The following is a 23546-nucleotide window of genomic DNA, read 5'->3' as shown; positions in this document are numbered from 1 at the left end:
ACATGGGCACAATGTGTGAAGTCCATTTCTGGTGTCCCCTGCCGTGATATTACTGGAATATTGCTAAAAGCGGCGTAAAACAATACTCACTCCTTCGGAACGCCATCTATGCTCCAATGCTTTTTACTACTCTTACGGAATCATTGACCACTATTAAAGTAAATGTGATGTAAACATCCGGTTTAGGTAAACTGTGTTAAGACATTTCATTGGTATTTCTTTTTGCTTGTGACCAATCAGGGTCTACCTTACAAACCTCCGAGGACGATGCATGGCATCAAGGCTGTGTCTATTCGCACGATATCGTGTACATAAGGAGAACATATTCCACAATGTACACGATATCGTGTAAATAACAGACAATTTCTCCCAATATGCACGATATCGTGTAAATAAGAGACAATTTCTCGTAATATGCACGATATCGTGTAAATAACAGACAATTTCTCACAATATGCACGACATCGTGTAAATAACAGACAATTTCTCACAATATGCACGACATCGTGTAAATAACAGAACTTTAACACGATATATCGTGTAAATAATGAAACATTTACCATAATATGCACGAAATCGTGGGAAAATAGATGCTTGCTTCAGATTGCTTGCTCTTTTACAGAAAGTTCGTAAATTTTGTTTTACCAGAAGGTTCGTAGTATTTTAAGAGGGGAAATTATGTTTTGATTTTAATTGGTTCAACAGAACTAAACTATAAATATTCTGATTCGTTAAACTAGTATCTCATTTGGTAAAGTATGTTTACTCCAAATATTTATGATCTCTATATTCACAACATGTCTGTACGACTGCAAAACTTTTAACTAACTGTGATACCTGGTTTATCTACCTCAGCAAACCTTTATATCTTCACAGATGTTTAGAGAAGAAATTACAATTTTAACAACAAGTAAATAATTTTTATTATCTTTGATATATTTCTTTAGAAACGATGTCCGCACTATAGTGTAGAGTTAACATTTTGGGGAGTAATGTACAATGTAGCGTAGCGCAACTGAGACCGGGAACCAGGTTTGTGTGTAGGAAATTAATAGACCAATCAGCGTTCGCGTCTCACGGCGGAGAAGGGAGTTTTCCAGTCGTGTATATAGCACGGCATTGGTCCACTATTTGCACGATATCGTGTATATAGACGGTCCGTGGCATCAACATTTGTTTCAAAATGGCGCGATGTCATATCATTTCTGATTAGTTAATGCTAGGATATGAATTATACATGATTTCTCGCAAAATTATGGTTTGAAGGAAGATAAATAGAAGAGTCTGTAATAATTGCAAAGCATGCTTTAGTTAATTCTATTTTATATTCACGTGATAGGACATGTTGTGGAATCGTGCACAGACTTGCGCATTTTTGCAAAGAAATCTTCGGGGAGACCCAGGCATGAAATAGAGCATATTATTTTGAACTGAAGTTTGCTGAGGAAACATGACATATGTACTTTGGATTTTACATGTTACACTTCAAGATTTCTTCTAAAAGAAAATGATTGAGGGAGACCAAAATCAGGTAAGAACATGTTTGAATCGTGTGGGACAGCTGATCAGCTGTTTTCCACCTAACCTAAAACTCATGGATATTGACTAGGTAGCTGAGTATCATTTCGATGTTTTCTTTTGGTACTGTATTTCATAAATGTCAGTGATGTTGGTGAGTGTTGGGCATGCAAGCACTGATTGTAGTGTACTCCATGACCACGATAACTGTTATGATATGACTGCCTCCAGTTAGGGACAACGCTTGTTGGCTAGTAGAGTCCATTACACATGGCAGGGTTTAATATGTACAGGTATAACCTATTGTGTGTTTTCAGTGTAAAACATGGTCTTGAAGACATCACCATACTGTCAAGAATTGAACAAGACTTTCAGCTAATTTTAAATCCATACTTGTCTAAAAGAAATTAGGGAAAAAGACAAACTTTGTCTCAAGATTACTGGTTAGATAACAAGTGATATAAATTTAAGGTCATCTGAGGGCTCATGATGTTTTTGCAACTGGACTCCCCTTAATATTGAAGATTAAACATTTATGTTATGACAAGGGACCATTGATTTTAATGATAAAGGGTTCATGAATGATAACAATACTTTACCATGTCTACATCATTCTTTTATAATAATCATGATAATCATCCCTGTTGCCTTCTAAGGCTCTACAAATATGACATTTGGTCACAGTGTACATGAAAATATGTTCAGCAAATTAAGATAAGGGGCTATTTAAAATTACCATTACCTGTCTTTTACTCTGATGGGATACCTCTCGGCAGCATCTGACAATGGACATTGGATCTACATAGAAAAAAGCTAAAGTCTAAGACTGTCATAATATAAAAATGTCGCTTCTAGAAATGAAGTTTTCCTGTATGGCTAGGCTATTTCTTAGGCCATTATCATTTGCAGAAGCCTGAGGTCTGCCATTAACTGTTATTATGGCATCGTTTTCATAGCTAAGATAGTGAGAATTTAATTTAGCATGAATATATCCCTGTGACAACACGGAGGACACAAGGGACGTCAGTGTGACAAAAATGTCATGAACAGTGGATTACGTCACTATTAATCATGTGAAGTCATTCGACCTTGGGCTTTGATTTCACCAACATCGGAGGGTAACACGGAGGATTTTGTTTGATGGACATTGACATTGCTTTGATATGGAAACAATGGACAGGTGCTGGCACCTGCAAGGACGTTCAGAGTATCAGAATACCAGAATACAGCCTTAACCATAGTTGCCATAGTGTTCATCATGGTGTTCAGTTTGCCATCCATCTGCAATCTGTCGAGTGCTTGCTCATCTAAGTTGCTGTTATTTTTCCTAAATATGCACATGGGACATCATCATGATCATCGGCCCAAATGTGTTCAGCTGACTCATGAGGCACTTGGTCAATCTCAAGAGTTGACAGCCATTCAGATACAGTCAGATGCTGTTTGTTTACATTTGTATGCAGATTAGCTATGACATCATGTGGCAATTTGATTGATCAAGTTGTCAAGTTAGTGTCCTGCAGTTTGCCTGATCCCTCTTATCTTGCTGGCCATTTTGTGATCATTCTATTCAATTTCGCTATAATCATGATAATCCATAATTTATTATACACATTAACATAGGCAATAGGGTGCCTATCCAAAAATAACATCAGATCCATCATACATGTCCTATCTCACCAACCTGTTTGATAAATCAATCATGTCCCATCCCAGAATTTTCAGATATATAATACCATATTCGAAGTAATAAGTGCCCCACTCTAATAAGCGCCCACAACGCCTGAACCGTTTGAACTATCAAAGTAGGGTTAAAAAAGAAAAAGATAAACACTCAATAAGCAGAAAACCACGCTCTGCTACCGATGTTTGTAACCACGCTCTGCTACCGATGTTTCTGCACAGTGGAAGGCGACGTTCACGTGTCTACCTTTTGTCTTTTTGACTCCACTTGAAATTACATGATTAATGGGGAACTAAACGTGATTCTCTTCCTATGAAAATGGGGGGCGGTCGGGTAGCCTAGTAGTTAAGGCGTTCGCTCGTCTCGCCGAAGACCAGGGTTTGATTCCCGACATGGGTACAATGTGTGAAGCCCATTTGTGGTGTCCCCTGGCCGTTATATTGCTGGAATATTGCTAAAAGTGGCGTAAAACCATACTCACTTACTCCTATGAATATGGGGAACTAAGGTGATTCTCTTCCTATGACATATGGGGAACTAAACGTGATTCTCTTCCTATGACATAGGGGAACTAAACGTTATTCTCTTCTAAATGAAAAATAAAGAAACTATGGGAGGTCAATGACCACGAATGCAGGAATGAATAATTAACTATAGGTGCAAGTACACACTTTATGTTTCTAAGAACCACAAATATTGGTCCAACGACAACTAGTTTCTATAAAGACCACGATTACTGGTCCAACGACAACTAGTTTCTATAAAGACCACGAATATTGGTCTACGAGGGCAAAGCGTGTCTTGCTCCAACGAACAAAAAGCCAAATCCGACGATCACGTGTCAGAATTCATTTTCTGCACCGATCTGATTTCCGCGAAGCATGTGTCGTTTATGCTAAATGTTCATGTTACATGAACCGAAACAATGTTGTTGTTTTTATTATTTTCTCTCCTCAACAGCGATATTTGCTAATATATTAAATTGGCTAGTGAACAATCCCAATTAGCACCCCTTCCGATGGATCAATGTACACAAGACTTATTTATTTGTGTATAAAACGCACTCGTGTGTTATATGCACCCTTAATTATGGGCAATTAAATTCTGGAAAAATATATCTGTCGTATATAAACATTTCAGGCTGTCAGCATAAACCACTAAATTTACGATCTTTCAACTCTGTTTTTTTTCTCACAAAAATAATATTCTAATAAGAGCCCCTTTTTTAAAATTTTGAGAGTGCCCTGGGCGCTTATTACGTCAAGTACAGTATATTATAATATCAAGGTTTGAGTGGTCAACAACTTCAAAAAACATTTGATCACCTAACACAACTTACCTTTGATGTAATGATAACAAGGCAAAAGGAAGAAGTTGCATAGACTCTTATATCTACATCTTACGTCTGCTTGTTGTAAGAGGCGACTAACGGGATCGGGTGGTCAGACTCGCTGACTTGGTTGATGCATGTCATCGATCCCAATTGTGTGGATCAAAGCTCATGATATCAATCCCTGGATTGTCTGGTCCAGACTCGATTATTTAGAGGCCGCCGTCATATAGCTGGAATATTGCTGAGTGCGGCGTTAAACAACAAACAAACCATCTTACATCTATTTCTAAGCCATGCACTTCCAATAACATAAGGGATAGAATTTAACCTGATTGCCAAACCAATTTACCTGGTTAGAATAGGTTATTTTTCGGTTACTGGTATTGTTGGTAGTAAGAGGCAACTAATGTGGATGAGTTGGTCAGGCTTTGTGTCTTGGCTGATCGTGTGTCATCGTAACATGATGGCCTGGGAAGTACATTAACTCTAAAATGTATGAAAAATTACGCCATAAGAATATTTTAGACAAGTAGACTGACAAATATTGGAACAGAATGAGAAAATATTGTGTCAGTTCCATGGGGTTGATACCTGTGCACTTCTAAATAATTATTTGTTCCTATCCAGTAACTATCATCATGGGTCTTCAGCAACCCATGCTTGCCGTAAAAGGTGACTATGCTTGTCGTAAAAGGCTACTAACGGAATCGGGTGGTCAGGCTCGCTGACTTGGTTAATGCATGTCATCGATCCCAATTGCGTGGATCAATTCTCATGATATTAATCACTGGATTGTCTGGTCCAGATTCGATTATTTAGACCGCCGTCATATAGCTGGAATATTGCTGAGTGCGGCGTAAAACAACTAACCAACCAACTATCATCATGATCATACCATGTCAGTTATCAGCATGATCAGTTGACAGCACAACGCAGTGGTGACTGTATTATCACAATCTCATTAAAGTCAGATCTCGCTGCCGCTAAACAAAGATCTGAGGACATCCCAATGCGGGTCACGTCAGAACAACTTTTCGCGAACTTTGACCGACCACTGAAACAACTAACAAGAAGTCGACATCAGCCAATTAGAAAGCAGCTTTCTCGAGCTTTACGGCACTTGTTTCAACCTGGCGACTTTTATTACAGACTACCCTTGAAAAATATGTTGACACAGTTCTCAATTAAAATTTTGAAAACTGAACAAACGAACATTCCGAAATGTCTAATATATGGTTGAGATTGTATGGCAGTGCTTTCCATGTATTGTGCAATGCTTCCTCTGTTCAAATGTTTATCCTACGGAAGCGATACAGAATCTGTCGTATGGGCCGTAACTGTCGTTCGGAATATCCCGCGTTAACATTTTCGAGGTTGCATGATTAGAAAACACATTCCGACTGTCACTTTTAAGATCTGGTAAGCGACGCCTTGATTGGTCAGATGAAAGGTCGCTCTGATGTGACCCGTAATGGGATGTCCTCAGATCTTTGTTTAGCGACAGTGAGAACTAAGATCTTATTTTAATGAGATTGGTATTATCATGTCATACACAGGTAGACAGTCGTCAACAGAGGACATCTGTTCCATGTGTAGTTTATTCCTGACTTGTCATTTAACATTTTCAGTAAATCGTCTTGTTTACTGATCATGCTGATATTGTAATTATCTGTAACTTCTGCATTCGAACATGGTAGTCATGTGTGATTACAATACATTTAAATATTTTAATAATTGTTTGACGCGATACACCTCTTTCTTGTGTTTCTTGAAGGTATGACAGTGTTCTTCCTGATGACAAATGACTGGCAATATTCCCAGATGGGTCACACCTAGATCAGTGACGAATTTCTTAATAAAACACAACCAAAGGATGTATTCAAGTATATCCAGTTTGTTTACTTGTTGTCCTGTCCACACCATGCCACCACCCCCGAGTTTGAGTGGACCGTCCTTGTGGGTTGGCCTCAGGTATTGTGAGTCAGACATGTAGACATTACACCGAGGGGGAGTTTGAACTGTTGCCAGCTTTGTCCATACAGGCGTTCTATAATTAGGCAGGCCTCTTTGTGTGCCCCCTGTCACCAGTCAGGGCTTACTCACAGAGGGTAGATATTCCTCAACACTGGCTCATGACAACACACAAGCACCAACAGGATTCCTGTACTGGAATATACTGATTCCCAGCCATGACGGCACCTAACATGTACTTAATTAAGTATACGGTAAGCTTTTATGGTTTATCATGTTTATTGAATGATGGCACAGATTTGAAAATGTTGGTAGTGTTTTAAAATGTTTGTAGTGTGTAAGAAGAGATTGCAATCTAACATGTTTACAGTGACCTGATCAGTGATTTCTTACTACAGGTGTTGTTTCGTTCATAATTAGGCCTAACAGTAATGGGGTACTTGTCTGTTGTCATAACCCTAATGTTATTAACAGTTAAAAAACATTTGATGTCCCTAGATTTAACATGTTTAAATAATATAACCACTAACAATTTACAACCCAGGTAACCCTCCAATTTTGAACATTGTTGTGTAATGTTTTAGATGGCAGAGACCATAGTGAGTGAGTATTGTTTTATGCCGCTTTTAGCAATATTACGATGGGGGACACCAGAAATGGACTTCACACATTGTACCCATGTCAGGATTTGAACCCGGGTCTTCGGCGTGACGAGCGAATGCTTTAACCACCCAACCACCCAGAGACCATAGTATTTACCGGTATATGGTATATGGTCTCTGTAGATAGATATTGTTTTGTTTTAGAATTCCCCTCCACTGCTGATGATGGGCGACCTGATCCGCTACTTCGAGAGTCAGAGGCTCTCATTGGACAGATATGATCACATGGGCTCCACTTCCACCAATTCCAGCGATGACTTTGTCTCCTGCATCAAGTTCAATGGCATCCCAATCTTGCCTCCTGTTGTAAGTAGATAGATATTCTGATTTCCTTTGAATCCAATTTTAACCATATTATGAGCATGATCAGCATTTCTGTTCTCCAGTATTTACAGATTTTGACCATTGTTGACTACCAAAATATGTCTTGGGCTGTCAGTCCGTGTGTCTGCTAATAAATATGATGTACTTTGTAAGCATTATCTGACCCTACATTGTACATTCTTTCAGCCCTAAGGTTGTACTGGTTATTCACACACCAAAAATTGAAAAACTGAACACAGATTAATGTCATAAAAAAATAATTTTAGATAAGTGTTATCATAAAATATAACATTAAAGTTATGAGTAATATACTCCTGAAAACATCCGTCTTAGACTTGGTCTTCAGCAACCCATGTTTGTCAAGTAATGGGGTTGGGTGGTCAGACACGCTGACATGGTTGATGCATGTCACCGAATCTCAATTGTGTAGATTGATGCTCATGCTGTCAATCACTGGATTGTCTGGTCCAGACTGCATTATTTATAGACCACCGTCGTATAGCAGGAATATAGCTGAGTGTGACGTTAAAGAAGAAAGAAACATGCAGGGATCTCCACTAAGGAAGCAAATATCTATCAGACAGTTGAAGTGTCGTCAATGGTTGATTTGATTTCACTGGTGACACTTTCTCGTTGAACAATGTGTGACACTATCATGACTATTCGAGAGTATGGTCACCAGTAAAAAGCAGACAACACTGTCAATGATGTTTTCTTTTAGATAACAGTACTCTATTCGATAAGAATGTAAGAAGTTATAATGGAACAGACCAGTAAAATTTGGTAATGTCTCACAGTCTGGTATTTGTTTTGTGTTGCCGGACCCTGTGATGATGGCCGACGGATATAAAACCCATCGGTGACACTGGTTATAGCTGTAGTTCAGCCATGTGTGATTGTAATGCCTCGACAGTTTGCTGGATCATAACGCTAGGGGTGTCATTGATTGGAAATTTTCGTTTTGATATATCAACCCAGAAGTATCACACTATATTGGTATATCGATGAGTAAAAAGATCAATTATTCTGTATGTGTATTTATAATAATTACCTCTGTAGACCTGGGCCCACTTGCACAAAATTATCTTAGCGCTAAGATGATCTTAACTCCCGTACTTTAACATAGGCTTACAATAGTCTTAACGCTAAGATCGTTTTGTGCATGTGGGCCCTGCATGTTTAATGCTAAACATGAACTAGGATGATCCAGATATTTAATATGGAATTGCCTCCTCACTGTCAACCATGGTAATCTTAATACAGATCTGTGGCAGTGAATTATTAATTTAGAATCAATATTCATTAATTTGTATTGATACAATATCGATGTAGAAAAATCACTGATACATCAAATATTGTGATATACAATGACATAATGCCCTCATGTAGCACAAGTAGACTTACTCCAAGTCTTGATACAGATGACAGTCAAACGGAAGGAGGAGATGATGACCTTGAAACGCCAAGCCAAGTTCACCGAGAAGAGAATCAAATCTCGTCAACGAAGTCGACTTATGGCCAGGGCACAGAATATTGTCAATGATACACAGGTAGGTAGACATTTGTTGACATTTCTTAACAAAATTGATATAAATAAGAAATATCCTGATGCGAGTGGCAATGATGAAATTTTGAAATTGCACAAGCATTAGTGTGGCCTGTGTCACAACTGTAGAATTAAATGAATAATTATACATCTGAATATATTCTCAACACTGATAAAAGAACTTTTGCCTACAAGTAAGTAATAGTTGCCAAAGCTATCTAGAGTAAAATATGCTGAAATACAGTGAAACTCTATTAGACTGGACAGTGGTTTATCTAGCATTCCAAAATGAGTTCCCTTGGCAGGCAAATTGGGAGAAAATATTCAAAGTTAGGATTTTTATTACAGTTCTTATTTTCCTAAATTAAGAGGTATTTTAATATTGAATTTTAAAAATGCATTCATAGCAATAATGTTACACTAAGCATTTGGGCCTCTTCCTGTTATCAATGAAATACTAGTCACCTCCTGAAAATTACCCAGAAAATAGTTGATGGGATAATTCCACTAGGAATACATCCAGTTTAACAGGGTTTTACTGTAATGAGTCTTGACACAACAGTAGGGCCGTTCTATGATTAAATAAGATAACTGTTTCCAGCCAACAGATACGAGTGACCTGGACACATTATCATCCAACTTTTCCCACTCGGCTGATGATCAGAGCATGGTGAGGGACCCTGGTTATCGTCCACACATACCCCCGGGGACACTGACCTCTCACCCCAGCACCTTGTGTAGCACTGGACAGGATCACACGCCACTGCAGACGCTCACCAACGCTGCAATGACCTTTGCCACCATGGATCCTCAGCACTACCCAGGGGATGATCCCGGGTTGATGACGTTAGACTCTTTGTCATCAGACTTGGCCTCTTTGGAGGATTTTTCCTTGCCTACAGATTTCAGTGGAATCCCCCTGACCTCCGTAAAACAGCAACAGATATCACAGACTTTAGCTAGGCTTTCGAAAGCTCTGAATATGAAAGAGAGTCAGAGTTTAAATTCGACAAGCAGTAGTGAATTGAGCGAGGTTGGACAAGCGGCCTTGAAACTTTCCCTCGGTTCTCCTCAGCCTTCTGTGGCCAGGTTCTACAACCCAGCCAACTACAGCCAGAACAATTCGGAGACATCCAGTGTGTTCCATGATAGCCAGGACACAATTGTGGAGGTGTCACAAGATGCTAATTCCACGTCTGGATTTGTGAGCAATGTCAACTCGGATGTTCAGACTGATTGTAGTGGACACTCTCCCAATGACTCTGCCAGCACCGCCAACACCAGTCACAGTTCGGCCAATTGCTCTGTCAGTACGGTTGATAGTCAGAAAAGTAACAAAAGTAGTCCCAAGTCATTGAAGAACACTGTACATTTTGCCAACTTTGTTACTGAAATAACGAGACAGTCCGTGGAAGATAATATAACTCTGAGGAAGCTAGAGGAGACACCAACTAACAGCCCAAGAGGCCCGAGTCCCGAGAAACAGAGAACCACAGAACCATCAGCAATAACTGAGGCCAGAGAATCTGATGTCCACCCAATGTCTGAAGCATTACATTTAAGGCAGAATGGAAGTATGTTGAGTCGGGTTGAGTTCAGTCCTGATGGGGAATCTACTCCATCTCCACTAGGAGATCCAAGTGTTCCTTTCCAAGGGTATTCACAGGATGGGGAAGTATCGTCCTCCGACAAGGAGAATGAACAGAGGCCTGTGTCAAGGAGAGGCACCCACCACAGTGCGTACGTTGCTTCAACAGAGTCCTATACATCTGTTGGGTCCAGTGACAGGGTAGAGTCAAGCCAAGGATCTGTCAGGTCCAGTGGCAGAGTCGATTCAAGCCAAGCATCAGTCAGGTCCAGTGGCAGAGTCGATTCAAGCCAAGCATCAGTCGGGTCCAGTGGCAGAGTCGATTCAAGCCAAGCATCAGTCAGGTCCAGTGACAAAGTAGAGTCAAGCCAAGCATCAGTCAGGTCCAGTGACAGGGTAGAGTCAAGCCAAGCATCAGTCAGGTCCAGTGGCAGAGTCGATTCAAGCCAAGCATCAGGTAGCTCCCACAGCATCCAGCCTAGTGTCACTGACTCCTACTTATCATGTCAGTCAGATAATAACCTCAGTGATAGTCAAGCATCCAGTATTAAGCAGAGTGTTTCTGAGTCACAAGCCTCTGTCAAGTCCAACTTTACCAGCGGGACATCTGAATCCGAGAGTAGCACCCTCAGGAATGACAACATGACTGTGTCAAAAGATGGCAGCTGTTTTTCTGGTCCTTTACCTATTAATTCAGCTAGTTCAGACATAGGGCATTTCATTAGAAACATTATTGGGAGTGATGCTCCACGAGTTGATGTAAGTCACGGGGAACAGGAACATTCATCTTTTAACCAGAAATCAGAACCAAATGAAGTGGAGAACAAAGTATTCAAGAAAGGACATGTTCGGAAGGGTTCCTATACACTGAGCGAGCCTTCTCCAGTATTGCTGCGCTCGCATGGACTCACTGTACAAGCTAGGAAAACCCCTCCAAACCAGGTAATGAATGTGCCTCCAGATGCAGAGGAGAGTGCAAGCAAACCATTACAGAGGCAGCTGGACTATGAAGAAGTTGAAGAGGAGATCAAACCAATCAATATTCCAATGCCACCAGGTCCAGAAGCTGATGCTAAAGTCGACCACATCAATAGATACCTGTCCCATGTTCAAAGACAAAATTTGACACAAGGACTTTTTCCAGCAACTTCTGCAGGTGAACCTCAAATAGGTTGCGATGGGATGTTGAATGACAAGGTACTGGACAGTGTGAGTATTGTCCAGTCCCTCATAGAAAGCATGGAGTCCATGCCGGATGCTGACCCCGAGAGCATCCTGAAGCTCCACTCAAGCAGGATGGAGATGTTCCGCCAACAGATGATATCGCAGCAGCGGCAGGAGCTGGAGGAGTTGTTTGTGCAGCAGCGTCGGGAGCAGCTGCTGCTGCAGGAGGAGGTGGAGGCCCACCAACAACGGCTGAGGGAACAGCAGGACTTCCTGGCTGAGAATGCTCCTGAAATGATAAAGAAGGGGAAGATGCTGAGCCAGAGCAGTGAGGACTTAGATCAGACTGAGATCAAGGTGCAGAATGTCTCTCATCACAGGTCACATCCGTCACTGAGTCATAATGACAGCATGAATTCACTCAACAGGAGTACGACTAAACAAGCTCTGTTTACCAAGAGAGAAGCATCAAGTCCCAAAGTGTACAGACCTGTTCTTCGATCACCGATGAAGTTGGCGCCTTTTCCACGCAGAGTGGGGCCTGTGGTTGTCCCGGATGAGGTGGGTGTCTCATTTTGGCATCTTTTTCTCTCTCTGAACTAATAATCAAGTTCATTAACTGATTTTGGTGTATTTCTAGAAGGTTTCATATAAAATGTGTATTGTTTTAGAACCTTTTTTGCGGATTTTAATATTCTACTTCATCTTTGAATTTCATTATTGAAGTTGCATAGGGCCACACTTTTCACATTGTATGGTTCACTGGCTTTTGGACGAGTAAAGATAAAGTTTTTGTTTGGCTCAGTATTCTCTCATTTTGTTGGTCTGTCAAATCAATTAACCTAACCTATTAAAAATATGTGGCTTTAGATTATGTAATTCCAGTATGTTAACAATCATTCCCTTAGATTATCTTGAATGTGACATTGTTTTGTTTAGGCTTTCGCTCCACACATGAAGCCCAAGTTTGATCGAATCTGTGCTGTTGCCAAGGGTTTTCTGACTCGTCGACTCTTGCAGTCCGAGAAGGTGCAGGAACTTCTAGTCACTATCAAGGTAAGATCAGGGTGCAGGTGCAGGTTGTCTTATACAGATGCAGTTCATCAATGTTCATCAATGTTCATCAATGTTCATCAATGTTTATTTGTATAGAGAATTCCAGACTGGTAAGCAAATGAGATATTTTTAGAAATTAGAATTCATTCTAACTTGCTATAATACCTGATCACTTTTGTTGAAATCCCTGATTATACATGTCAAACGGAAAGTTCAAACTTCCAAAATTAGTTGATTAAACTTGCCAAAAAAGCTGATCCAGCTTGTTAAATATCTTGCCAAGAATGCAAACACCACACTAGTGCATGATAATATCATTGTCATGTCGTGATATCAATTCAAGTTTAGTCGTTAGTCCTGTCACAGTTTTTGTTGATGTGACAGACTGTATATATAAGAAGACCACAAGGATACCATTTAATAGCAGTTACCAGTTAGAATAGGTCCCCAGCATTCTATTGCTCGTCGTAAGTAGGTCCCCAGCATTCTATTGCTTGTCGTAAGTAGGTCCCCAGCACTCTATTGCTCGTCGTAAGTAGGTCCCCAGCATTCTATTGCTTGTCGTAAGTAGGTCCCCAGCACTCTATTGCTCGTCGTAAGTAGGTCCCCAGCATTCTATTGCTTGTCGTAAGTAGGTCCCCAGCATTCTATTGCTCGTCGTAAGTAGGTCCCCAGCACTCTATTGCTCGTCGTAAGTAGGTCCCCAGCATTCTATTGCTTGTCGTAAGTAGGTCCCCAGCACTCTATTGCTCGTCGTAAGTAGGTCCCCAGCATTCTATTGCTTGTCGTAAGTAGGTCCCCAGCACTCTATTGCTCGTCGTAAGTAGGTCCCCAGCATTCTATTGCTTGTCGTAAGTAGGTCCCCAGCACTCTATTGCTTGTCGTAAGTAGGTCCCCGGCATTCTATTGCTCGTCGTAAGTAGGTCCCAAGCATTCTATTGCTCGTCGTAAGTAGGTCCCCAGCACTCTATTGCTCGTCGTAAGTAGGTCCCCAGCACTCTATTGCTTGTCGTAAGTAGGTCCCCAGCACTCTATTGCTTGTCGTAAGTAGGTCCCCAGCACTCTATTGCTTGTCGTAAGTAGGTCCCCAGCATTCTATTGCTCGTTGTAAGTAGGTCCCCAGCATTCTATTGCTTGCCATAAGTAGGTTCCAAGCACTCTTGCTCGTTGTAAGTAGGTCCCAAGCACTCTTGCTCGTTGTAAGTAGGTCCCCAGCATTCTATTGCTTGTCGTAAGTAGGTCCCCAGCACTCTATTGCTTGCCATAAGTAGGTTCCAAGCACTCTTGCTCGTTGTAAGTAGGTCCCCAGCACTCTTGCTCGTTGTAAGTAGGTCCCCAGCATTCTTTTGCTTCTCACAAGACTTGGTTCCATATTTCAGGATACAAGGGACTTCGCCTTTTCATTTTCATCTGAGACACCGATCAAAAGAGGAAACTTCTCCAACCAGGACCGAGACTTACTGGAGAGAATCATCGCACAGGTATTACCCGGAATAACTACTTAGCGTAGGGGGAATGTATGGCCTAGTTATTTAAGGCGCTGCAGTATGCTGCGCTGCGGCGGGTTCCTTTATGACACAAGAAACCTTTGATCGGGGGTTTCAAATCTGTGGTAAGCCCAGATTATCAGCCTTCGAAATTCATGCTAGTCTACTCGCCCAAGACAGCTAAATAGTGCTGAGGACAAGGTAAAATGCAATGATAAGTGCTATAATGTGGAACCAGTTCTCAATGCTTCACTTTTGCCACAAATTGCAACTGATCAAAACTGATAGAACATGCAAACATTGTTAACATATTTGTCTTGTTCTAACAGGACGAGCTACAAACTGTCAAGACTAGTGAAATAAGGGTTACACTAGTCCTCTTGTCAAACTCCCAATACTTCTAAGGCTGGAATATGTTTTAAGGTATGTCAGCACCATGCCCATCCTTGTTGGTTTCACCAAAGAGGTTGATGTCTAAGACCTGCATCTTTCGGGGTTTCCTCCCACATCAAGCAGACATGCCTTGATGTAACTGTAATACTGTTGAAGGCAGCTCGCTCACTCACTCACTCACTCACTCACTCACTCACTCACTCACTCACTCACTCACTCACTCACTCACTCACTCACTCACTCACTCACTCACTCACTCGTTAATGTCTTTTTATCATATTTTGTTATCTTTGAAGAAATTTTTCAACATTTGTCTTTTGTGCAACTTAATCATTGTTACGGCTTGTATAGATGTTTCTTTGATGTTCCAGCTGCAGGCAGCTCTACTGGACATACATGAAATATTTTTTGAGATCCCAATGGCAGAGAGAATGTCTTTGATTGCCCACACCAGAGAATTACGAGATGAAAAGAGAACCAAGGTTAGTGCAGTGATGTTTTGTTGTTTAGGGAATGGGCAGATAATCCAGTGGTTAAACTTAGCATGGTAAAGCAATCAAAAAGATATGGTGTATTGGGTTTGATTCCCTACAGGGGTACAATGTGTGAAGCTTGTTCTTCTTGTTGCCTACCTTGAATTTGCTGAAATGTTGCCAACAGTGACATATAAACTTACTAATTCACTGATAAACATGTTGAATAGTGTCTTCTTTATCCATGCAGTAGTCCCATATGCCTCATATTGTAAGACCCTGTGGGGATGCCGCCTTAGAATTGTTCCCGAGGGGCCCCGTTCCACAAAGTGATCTTAGTGCTAAGATAATCGTAACTCCCATACTTTAACATAGGTTTACGACAATCATAGCACTAAGATTGCTTTGTGGAACGGGCCCCAGGTCATAAAAGGCGACTTAATGGGTCCAGTGGTGACTTGGTTGATTGTGTGACATTGTTCCCAGATGGCATGAGTCGTTGCTCACAATGTTGATCATTGGATTGTCTGGTCCAGACTCAATATTTGCAGTCCTTCAGAATATAGCTGGAATATTGCTGAGTGCAGCTACAAACAAACAGTGTTGTAAGAGCAGACTAGATTAGGGGCCAGTGGTTAAAAACCTCATTACTGTCTCCTTTTGTATTTTTTCATGTTCATTTTCTATGCATAATTATACATTAATTATTTTAATGATTCTTTCTTGTAGTGCTTTGAGCAGCCATTCTCATCTGATTTAAGTGCAATGTAAATGTTCATTATTGTTATCTCCCTGTAGGCAAGTGGGGGAAGTGTCCGGGCCTCCCAACGCAGGATCAGTACTGCTACACTCAAGGCTATGGAGAGGAAGAGGAAAGCCCAGTATCCTTTAATGACAAACACATCACTTCAGTAATCCAGGATCCCATTGACGTAGTGTCACAGGTATTGGCCAGTGGGGTCTTTCTAATTCTTTTATCAATAGTGGGGAAGTGGACTGTTTCCGTGAGTGACCGTGTCTGTGTCATCTAAACATTCTCGAGCGAAGATATCCGCCGTGTCAACCAGTAAGCAATGGTAACAATTACTACACTGTCTTATGCTAGTAGTATTGATAGCTTCTTTACAAGTCCTTCTCAACACAGACATTGATGGCAATAGCCAGTGCTGATCTCCTACAGGTGCAGAAGGATCAATTTCAACACAAAGGTGTTAAACCAGGTTAGGGATTGTTGATTGTTGTCACACAGGACTTTAGTTTAATAATTCATAAAGAATAAGCAACAAATGAAGCATTTTCTTTGTTCAATAATATGATGTGATGCCATTATGTGTGGTATTTAGTAGTGGGGCAGGCAACGATGAAAATCTAATAACGAATTCATTAAAGCCTAATAGGACCTTGTACAAGACACAGGACAACCTGACATTTCATAGTCCATCCGTATGATAGAAGGGTCACGTAGGAAGACACTTGCCTTCAGTTAACCGATCAGTGTCACATCTGTTTGTAGTGTTCATTCGTAGTTAAATAGTGAGTGTCAAGGAGAAATACACACCTGGTGCTTCATTTGCTGACACTAACACAATCATTCACCTGATGAAGGAGCAAGAAGTAGCTCTGAAACGTCGTGACCAAGAATAAAAGAAGCTGCTATCCATAAAAAGTGTCATGGATTCATGTTCTTCCAGCTTCTAAATGCCTATCAGCTGATCTGACTTGGTGCAATGTGACTCTCGACACACAGAATATAACATCTCTCGATATCCCTTGATATTTCTCGTTTTCTATTTCCACCGTTCTCATTTTAGAATATAGTTAAGTTGATACCATTGTTACCTTATCTACAATACCATCCGATAGGTGTTCTTAGGTGTGAAACCCATGAAGATCCGGGGTAGAATAGGTCTTCAGCAACCCATGCTTGCAGTAAAATGCGTCGTAAGAGGCGATTAACGGGATTGGGTGGTTGATTCATGTCATCGTATCCCAGTTGCGTAGATCGAAGCTTTTGTCAATCACTGGATTGTCTGTTCCAGACTCGATTATTTACAGACCGCTGTCACATAGCTGGATTATTGCTGAGTGCAGCATTAAACAACAAACAAGAAAACAAACAATCGATCTTAGTTGTGATAGTCATTCATCCATATTTAGCATTATCAGCATTATGCTGTCTAAAGTAGTGTCAAGACCCTCGAATTATTGTTTATGTTAGACTGAAAGGGGGTTTGCTGTGTTCCCTTGACTGTGTCCAGAGAAGCAGAGGTGTCTGTGTTCGGTGCTGTCCCTGCCCGCCCGCGAACAGCGCCACCTACAACTAGCAGTCCGCGAGCTCACGCAACTGATCTGAGGTGAGGGGAGCTGTGATACACTTTACTCTTGTTAAATTAAAGTGGAAACACCATTGCTCAAACATACTCTAGTTATTTTGGGTGCCAGCTGACTGTATTATAAATCTTAAGAAATACTTCAGATGCTGTACGTATTTCATTAAACGGTGAATTTTGTTTTTGAATTCCTTAATATTTTCCTTTGTTTCATTCTGTTTTCCTTTGTTTCAGTCTGTTTTCCTTTGTGTAAACACTTTCCACATGACTCTTGGGCGGAAACGGTCCGTTGTATCTAATGCTTGATGTAATTGGGAAACAAAATGGGGATCTATTGGCCCCAATGGCTGCTGTGTTTGGATAGAATTTAATTATCTTGAAGGACAAGCTCTCCACTTTGGTCAGGTTAATAGTGCCTCAAGTGTCATGTTTTGTTACTCATGCTATAAACCATTGGATTGGATAATTGCCTAGCATATTCACTCTCTCATGTTTGATCACAAGATGTAGATAATTGTGGCACTGCCCGCAGTGGATGGTAAGCTACTTCCTTGTTTTCACACAGTGGTCCTCTAAGACGCCACTACCACTTTCTCTTCTCCAGAGCTTTAAGGCCACTGCAGGGACAAATCTCACCCATCAGGTCAGAGGGAAACTCACCAAGGTAACCAGAGTTATTCCCCTTTGTTTGATGTTAACTTATCCCCCTTTACTGTACGGAAAATGTTTGTAATGATAACACACTTGGCAACAGAATCGTCACAATTGGTCTGTTTAACAATGGACAAACTGCATTTGGTGAGAGGGCTAGTGCTGAATATTTCACTGTCTATTTTGGAGGCACTTGCGGCCCAATTGTCTAAAGCACTGCAATTTGCTGTGCAGAATTGCTTCCCTTAGGGGTGGCAACACCTATGATGATAATCAAAGCGGTAAATGTCACACTTTTAGTTTTCCTCTCACATTAAAGTGACATGCTATGATATAACTGTAATACTGTTCAAAGAGATGTGTATTTATCTCATTATTAGAGATGTAATCTGTGTGAAAAGTGCCTTATTCTCACAAGCTCACTACTCCAAAGGAGGACAACTCCATGTAGGGAAGATTGCTGAGGTTGAATTCATTCTTAGCACCCAAGGCTATCAGTAGCTTGGACTTAAATGAGGCCCAGTGTCTGTATGTCAACGTTTCTCATATCAGCAATTGGTTTGTCTGGTCCAGACTTATCATATATACTATAGTTACTGTGATATAGCTGTTATCTTGCTGATTGCTGACTCCTGGTAGAAAAGAACTAATATTGAGTGCAAAATCTTTACAGAAATGAAAAAGAACGACCAAAGACAGCGCCAGAGAAATCAGATAAGACAAGAAGACAGTCTGTATCCAAATCCACAGTGGCTTCAACCAGCACAGGTAAGAAATCTGTGTTCCTGTAGGTCCTGTTCACAATACAAACCAGGGCTTCATAATCTCAAAGCATGTGTTTGGTTACCTTGGAGACGGGAATTGAACGTCCATATGTTTCTTCATGCCAGTCATTTCATCATGACAGTACAGATAGTGAATAACAGCATAAGTGTCCCATCTACGATTATCTCCGTCCTGTTATGAAGGACCAGGTGTAACATGACAATACAGATAGTGAACAACAGCATAAGTGTCCCATCTACGATTATCTCCGTCCTGTTATGAAGGACCAGGTGTAACATGACAATCAACAGAACATGTTGGCAGTAAACATGTTGTACAGATGCAAACAACCAAAAAAGGTGACACGGATGTGTAGTAAAAAAATAAATCTGAGGTGATTTGATCAATATTGGGTCATGCCCCCACAGTTGGTCAAACATCTGTTTATTTTACAGCGTGGCATGGTCCAAATCAGTATCCCCATGACAATTTGAGGGAGTTTTGTCCACTCCTCAGGCAGCATCTGGCTCAGTTAGGCTAACTAGCGGGCTTCCTTGGATATTAGCGTACACATGTCTGGATTATGTCCCACTCTATGGGGAAAGATCAAGACTTACAGTTGGTGATGTTTTCCTGCTGGAGGTGGTCAGTGAAGACCTTGATCAGTTTTATTAAGCGGCGACTAAAGGGATTTGGTGGTCAGGCTTGATGCATGTCATCGTATCCCAATTGCACAGACCGATGCTTATGATGTCAATGACTGGATTGTCTGGTCTAGACTCAATTATTTATAGACCGCTGTCGTATAGGTGGAATATTGCTGAGTGCGGTGTTAAACAACAAACATGATAAAATTGAATATTGCTGACTACTGTGTTGACATCTTTCACTCACTTGCAGAAACATGATCCTTTGAAAATGTCTTGAAATAACAGCATGTTACCTGAATTGCAGGCAAGCCAAACAAACCTCAACCTACAGCTAAGGTGAATGTGGCGGCCAAGACCAAGAAGAAGCCAGACAAGGCATGGAGATAACAGGCACATGTATTGCCAAATCTACTTCTCAATCACCACACAGCATTGAGCGGCATTCGTTCTCTCACCAGTCTTGTCACTTAGGAATAAGAACTGGGCCCTGTTCCACAAAGCAATCTTAGCGCTAAGATGATCGTAGCTCCCATACCTTAACATAGGCTTACGACATTCTTAGCGCTAAGATCGCTTTGTGGAACAGGAGTCTGATGTGCATTCACCTAGTCCTTGTGGGATACTTGGGTATCGCTTGGAGCGTTGGGTAGCCTCGGTGTTAGAGCATTTGCTAGTCACACCAAAGGCATGGGTTCAATTGCACATGTGGCTGCAATGTGTGAAACCCATTTCTGGGGTCCCCATTTTGATACAATCTCATTAAAATCAGATCTTAGTTCTCGCTACCGCTAAACAAAGATCTGAGGACATCCCATTACGGGTCACGTCAGACCGACCTTTCGCGAACTTTGACCGACCAATGGAATGACTGACAAGAAGTCGACATTAGCCAATCAGAAGGCAGCTTTCTCGTGCTTTACGGCACTAATTTCAAATTGGCAACTACGCTTCGAAACATATTTTGACAAATACTCGATTAAAAAGTTGAAACCTGAACAAAAGAACATTCTGGAATGGCTAATAGATGGTCTAGATTGTATGGATTCAGTCGTTTAGCCTGTACCTATCGTCCGGAACACCCCGTGTTAAGGTTTTCTACGTTGCATGAAATGAAATCACATTCCGACAGTCACTTTCATGATCTAGTAAGCAAGTTCTGATTGGTCCGATGAAAGGTCGTTCTGACGTGACCCCTAATGGGATGTCCTCAGATCTTTGTTTTGCGGTAGCGAGAACTAAGATCTGATTTTAATGAGATTGCATTGTGATATTACTGAAGGTGGCATAAAACCCCACTCCCTCACTTGATGTCACTTAAAATTGTGTGAGCAATCACAGTCAGGTTAGGACTACAAAATTGGTTTGCAATCAGGAATATTTGGGGGGCCAGTTGAGTTTGTTAATGCATAAAATTGTGCTACCTTGAGGGTGGAAAATTCAGGATTTTTATCTTATATGGTGCAGCTTGTATCTCGAACATTAAGAGTTTTCAGAAAGATATGATGGAGGTTAAACTGAGTATCAGTGATTAAATATAATCATCTCTTGTGCATGTTGTGGGTACATGTTAGTGGGCTACCCTTCCTCAGCTTCTTTGTATCATATATGATGCAGTTTTGCGACCATTTTGAGAAACATACAGTGCGTGTTTGTTGTACCCAGTAACAGCATGCGTCAGTTGATATCTTCGATATTTATCAAAATTAGATCAAAGATATGTCACTATTTCCAAGAGATCCATGGAATGTATAAAAACAAGAATGGATGGTGCTTACCTTGTCCAGGTGTACGAGTACCTCGGTAGGGGGAAGAATAACCAGAATAGTGCATTTAGGATCTTCTTGGATGTACAGGGATCAGAAGGCCAAATTAATTTGTCTTGTTTTACAGATTTTAATGAGTTCATTAATGACAAGAAGTCAGGCTATTTTGTTTTTTCTCAAAAAGCAAAGATCTTAAATTAAAGGTAAAAGGTGTTGCTTAATTTTTTAGTTAAAAATAAGATTCATATTTAAAGTCAAGCTACGACATAAGTATTAAATGGCAGTGTCCTGAGCGACACAGAAATGTGCCTCAAGTACGCACAAATGTATAGAATGGATGCCGAAACATATTCCCACATTAAACCAAATTCTTGAAAAGAAATACAAAACTCAAGTGATTAAAGTATATATTAAATCTTACAGTACGGTACACTACACCCTTTCATTAATTTATATAACAACTTATATTTCCTGAGGGGACCCTTGAAATGAGTAATTGGGGGTCCTCCGTACCCCTAGTTGTGTCGGTCAAGGTGAAACCTTGAAAAGTGTTTTCAAATAAGCTTCTGTTACAGCAATACTTTTGGTTCTGGTTTAGTTATATCTTGAATAAGAGAATAATGATTTGGCAATATGGGTACTATTGTACTCCAGTGGTGTTGGTCTCTATGCAAACACAAGGTGCTACTATGGAGATGAGACCAGCTAGACTTAGACGGATCAGCTCTGCATTTACCAGTCTACAATCACTGGGTGAAGTGGGGTGCTTGTACACCTTTCTTCATCCACCGCACAGAACGGGATCTACATGTCTCACAAAGCTCATTGTACAAAGAGTGATGTTGATTAATTTATAAATAGAAACAGGGAACTGATTCTGATAGCTTTGAATGCCATTGAATACGTTTTTTTGCATTTTCAGTGAAAACTCATGTTACTTATGCTACTCAAAAGAAGTTAAAGAACACCTGATTCTTTCATATTACTATAGCTAACTTGTCATGTTCTTTAATTTCTTTTGAGTAGTATATTGTTTTATGTTCATATTGCATGATTTCATGATTCATTCCAAAATTGAACTATGCAGTTGAACAAATTTGGTGAGTTTGGTCAACGTTTGTAAATGTTCCATGTTTGTGTATATTGAAGGCTTGTGCAACTTTTTCTGTTCTTGTATATTTGTGAATGTAGGAGAGAAACCAGTATTTATTGTATTGTAAAATGTGCTTTGTTTTGTTTTCATGAAGCTGCAGGGACCAAAGGAGTTGAACTGCAATCTAGCAGCCAGTGTTGCACCAAGGTCATGGTTCAAGGTTACAAGCTCCACTGCACCTGGGTTCCCTTCAAAATTGGGGCACCAGTAAATTTTGTGATACCACAAATAATGATACAAGTGATTATGAAGAAGTTTTAGTGACGATCTTGGTGGATTGAAATTGCTTTCTATTTCTTGACTAAACAGGCAATATTTCTTAACATGATTATAAAAACCTTGATCTACCCCCTGAAACATCTTGAACGAAGACTGCAATGCCTTGATTTGCTTGTTATTATTGAAGTTGTTACTGACTTCCTGAACTCTTGAAGTTTAAAAATGTTTGAACAAACCGTCTTGACCATGTAGGCCAAAGCGTGGTTCATTTGCAGAAAATATATAGTATGTATAAGGGAATCAAACAAAATTGGGGGACCATTATTGGGGGGTCAAAATTGGGATGTGTTGATATACAAAAATTGTTGCAGTAACAGTTATGACAGACAAAATGCAAAGCTTCACTGTCAAACAGATAGGAAGAAACTGAGACAGCTTCTATAGTACGAATGCGCTGTCATTCTCCCGTGTTCTACGTACCAACAACGTACATTACAGACGGCGATATACAGGTTGGATTTCTAGCTTGTCATCTGCCCGAATGGTTGCCAGATGGAAGCATTTCATCATTTGTCCAACTGGTCATTGGTGAAATAATTGCGTGATACACAGTCCTTTAGCCGAGGTGCAACACTGACAGCTATATTAATCTAGTGTTTGTTGATGTGAACCATCCAAAGACTGGTGGCTTCTATGGTCCCTGCGACTGACAAAGTTTACTGCCTTTACCAGATATTGCATGGGCTTGAGAAGTCTTCATAGGGATCTCTTCAAGGATTGGGAATGAAGGCTGATATATGTTTGTTGTGTTGTTAA

The 23546-nt window shown here is 40.6% G+C and overlaps 1 protein-coding gene across 4 annotated transcripts; it reads left to right on the top strand.

Annotated features, from left to right (window-relative positions):
- The first annotated feature begins 1160 nt into the window (after positions 1 to 1160).
- LOC124151762 lies at positions 1161 to 20405 on the top strand. Of its 4 annotated transcripts, XM_048392172.1 has the most exons (13): positions 6205 to 6760; positions 7313 to 7474; positions 8914 to 9042; positions 9640 to 10989; positions 11068 to 12351; positions 12730 to 12846; positions 14226 to 14327; positions 15098 to 15208; positions 15998 to 16080; positions 17458 to 17553; positions 18095 to 18193; positions 18854 to 18948; positions 19900 to 20405. In XM_048392172.1, exons 1-13 carry the CDS (start codon positions 6725 to 6727, stop codon positions 19980 to 19982), a joined length of 3747 nt encoding a protein of 1248 aa, XP_048248129.1. In that variant the 5' UTR covers positions 6205 to 6724; the 3' UTR covers positions 19983 to 20405. The 4 variants fall into 4 exon arrangements, with proteins under 4 accessions (XP_048248127.1, XP_048248129.1, XP_048248126.1 ...); XM_048392170.1 differs by lacking the exon at positions 6205 to 6760 and adding an exon at positions 1161 to 1531 and having other exon boundaries at positions 9640 to 12351; XM_048392169.1 differs by having other exon boundaries at positions 9640 to 12351.
- Positions 20406 to 23546: the final 3141 nt, after the last annotated feature.

This window comes from Haliotis rufescens, unplaced genomic scaffold (assembly GCF_023055435.1).
Source record: "Haliotis rufescens isolate VD_foot unplaced genomic scaffold, xgHalRufe1.0.p SCAF_11, whole genome shotgun sequence".
Lineage (NCBI taxonomy): Eukaryota > Metazoa > Mollusca > Gastropoda > Lepetellida > Haliotidae > Haliotis > Haliotis rufescens.
This window is presented reverse-complemented; position numbering and strand designations above follow the sequence as displayed.

Excerpts from the sequence above, each read along its gene's own strand:
- LOC124151762 (XM_048392169.1), top strand. The coding sequence starts at position 6,725 with ATGACGGCACCTAACATGTACTTAATTAAGTATACG. Across the intron at positions 9,043-9,639 it reads ATATTGTCAATGATACACAG|CCAACAGATACGAGTGACCT; the intron begins GTAGGTAGACAT and ends AACTGTTTCCAG. Across the intron at positions 18,949-19,899 it reads AGTGGCTTCAACCAGCACAG|GCAAGCCAAACAAACCTCAA; the intron begins GTAAGAAATCTG and ends CCTGAATTGCAG.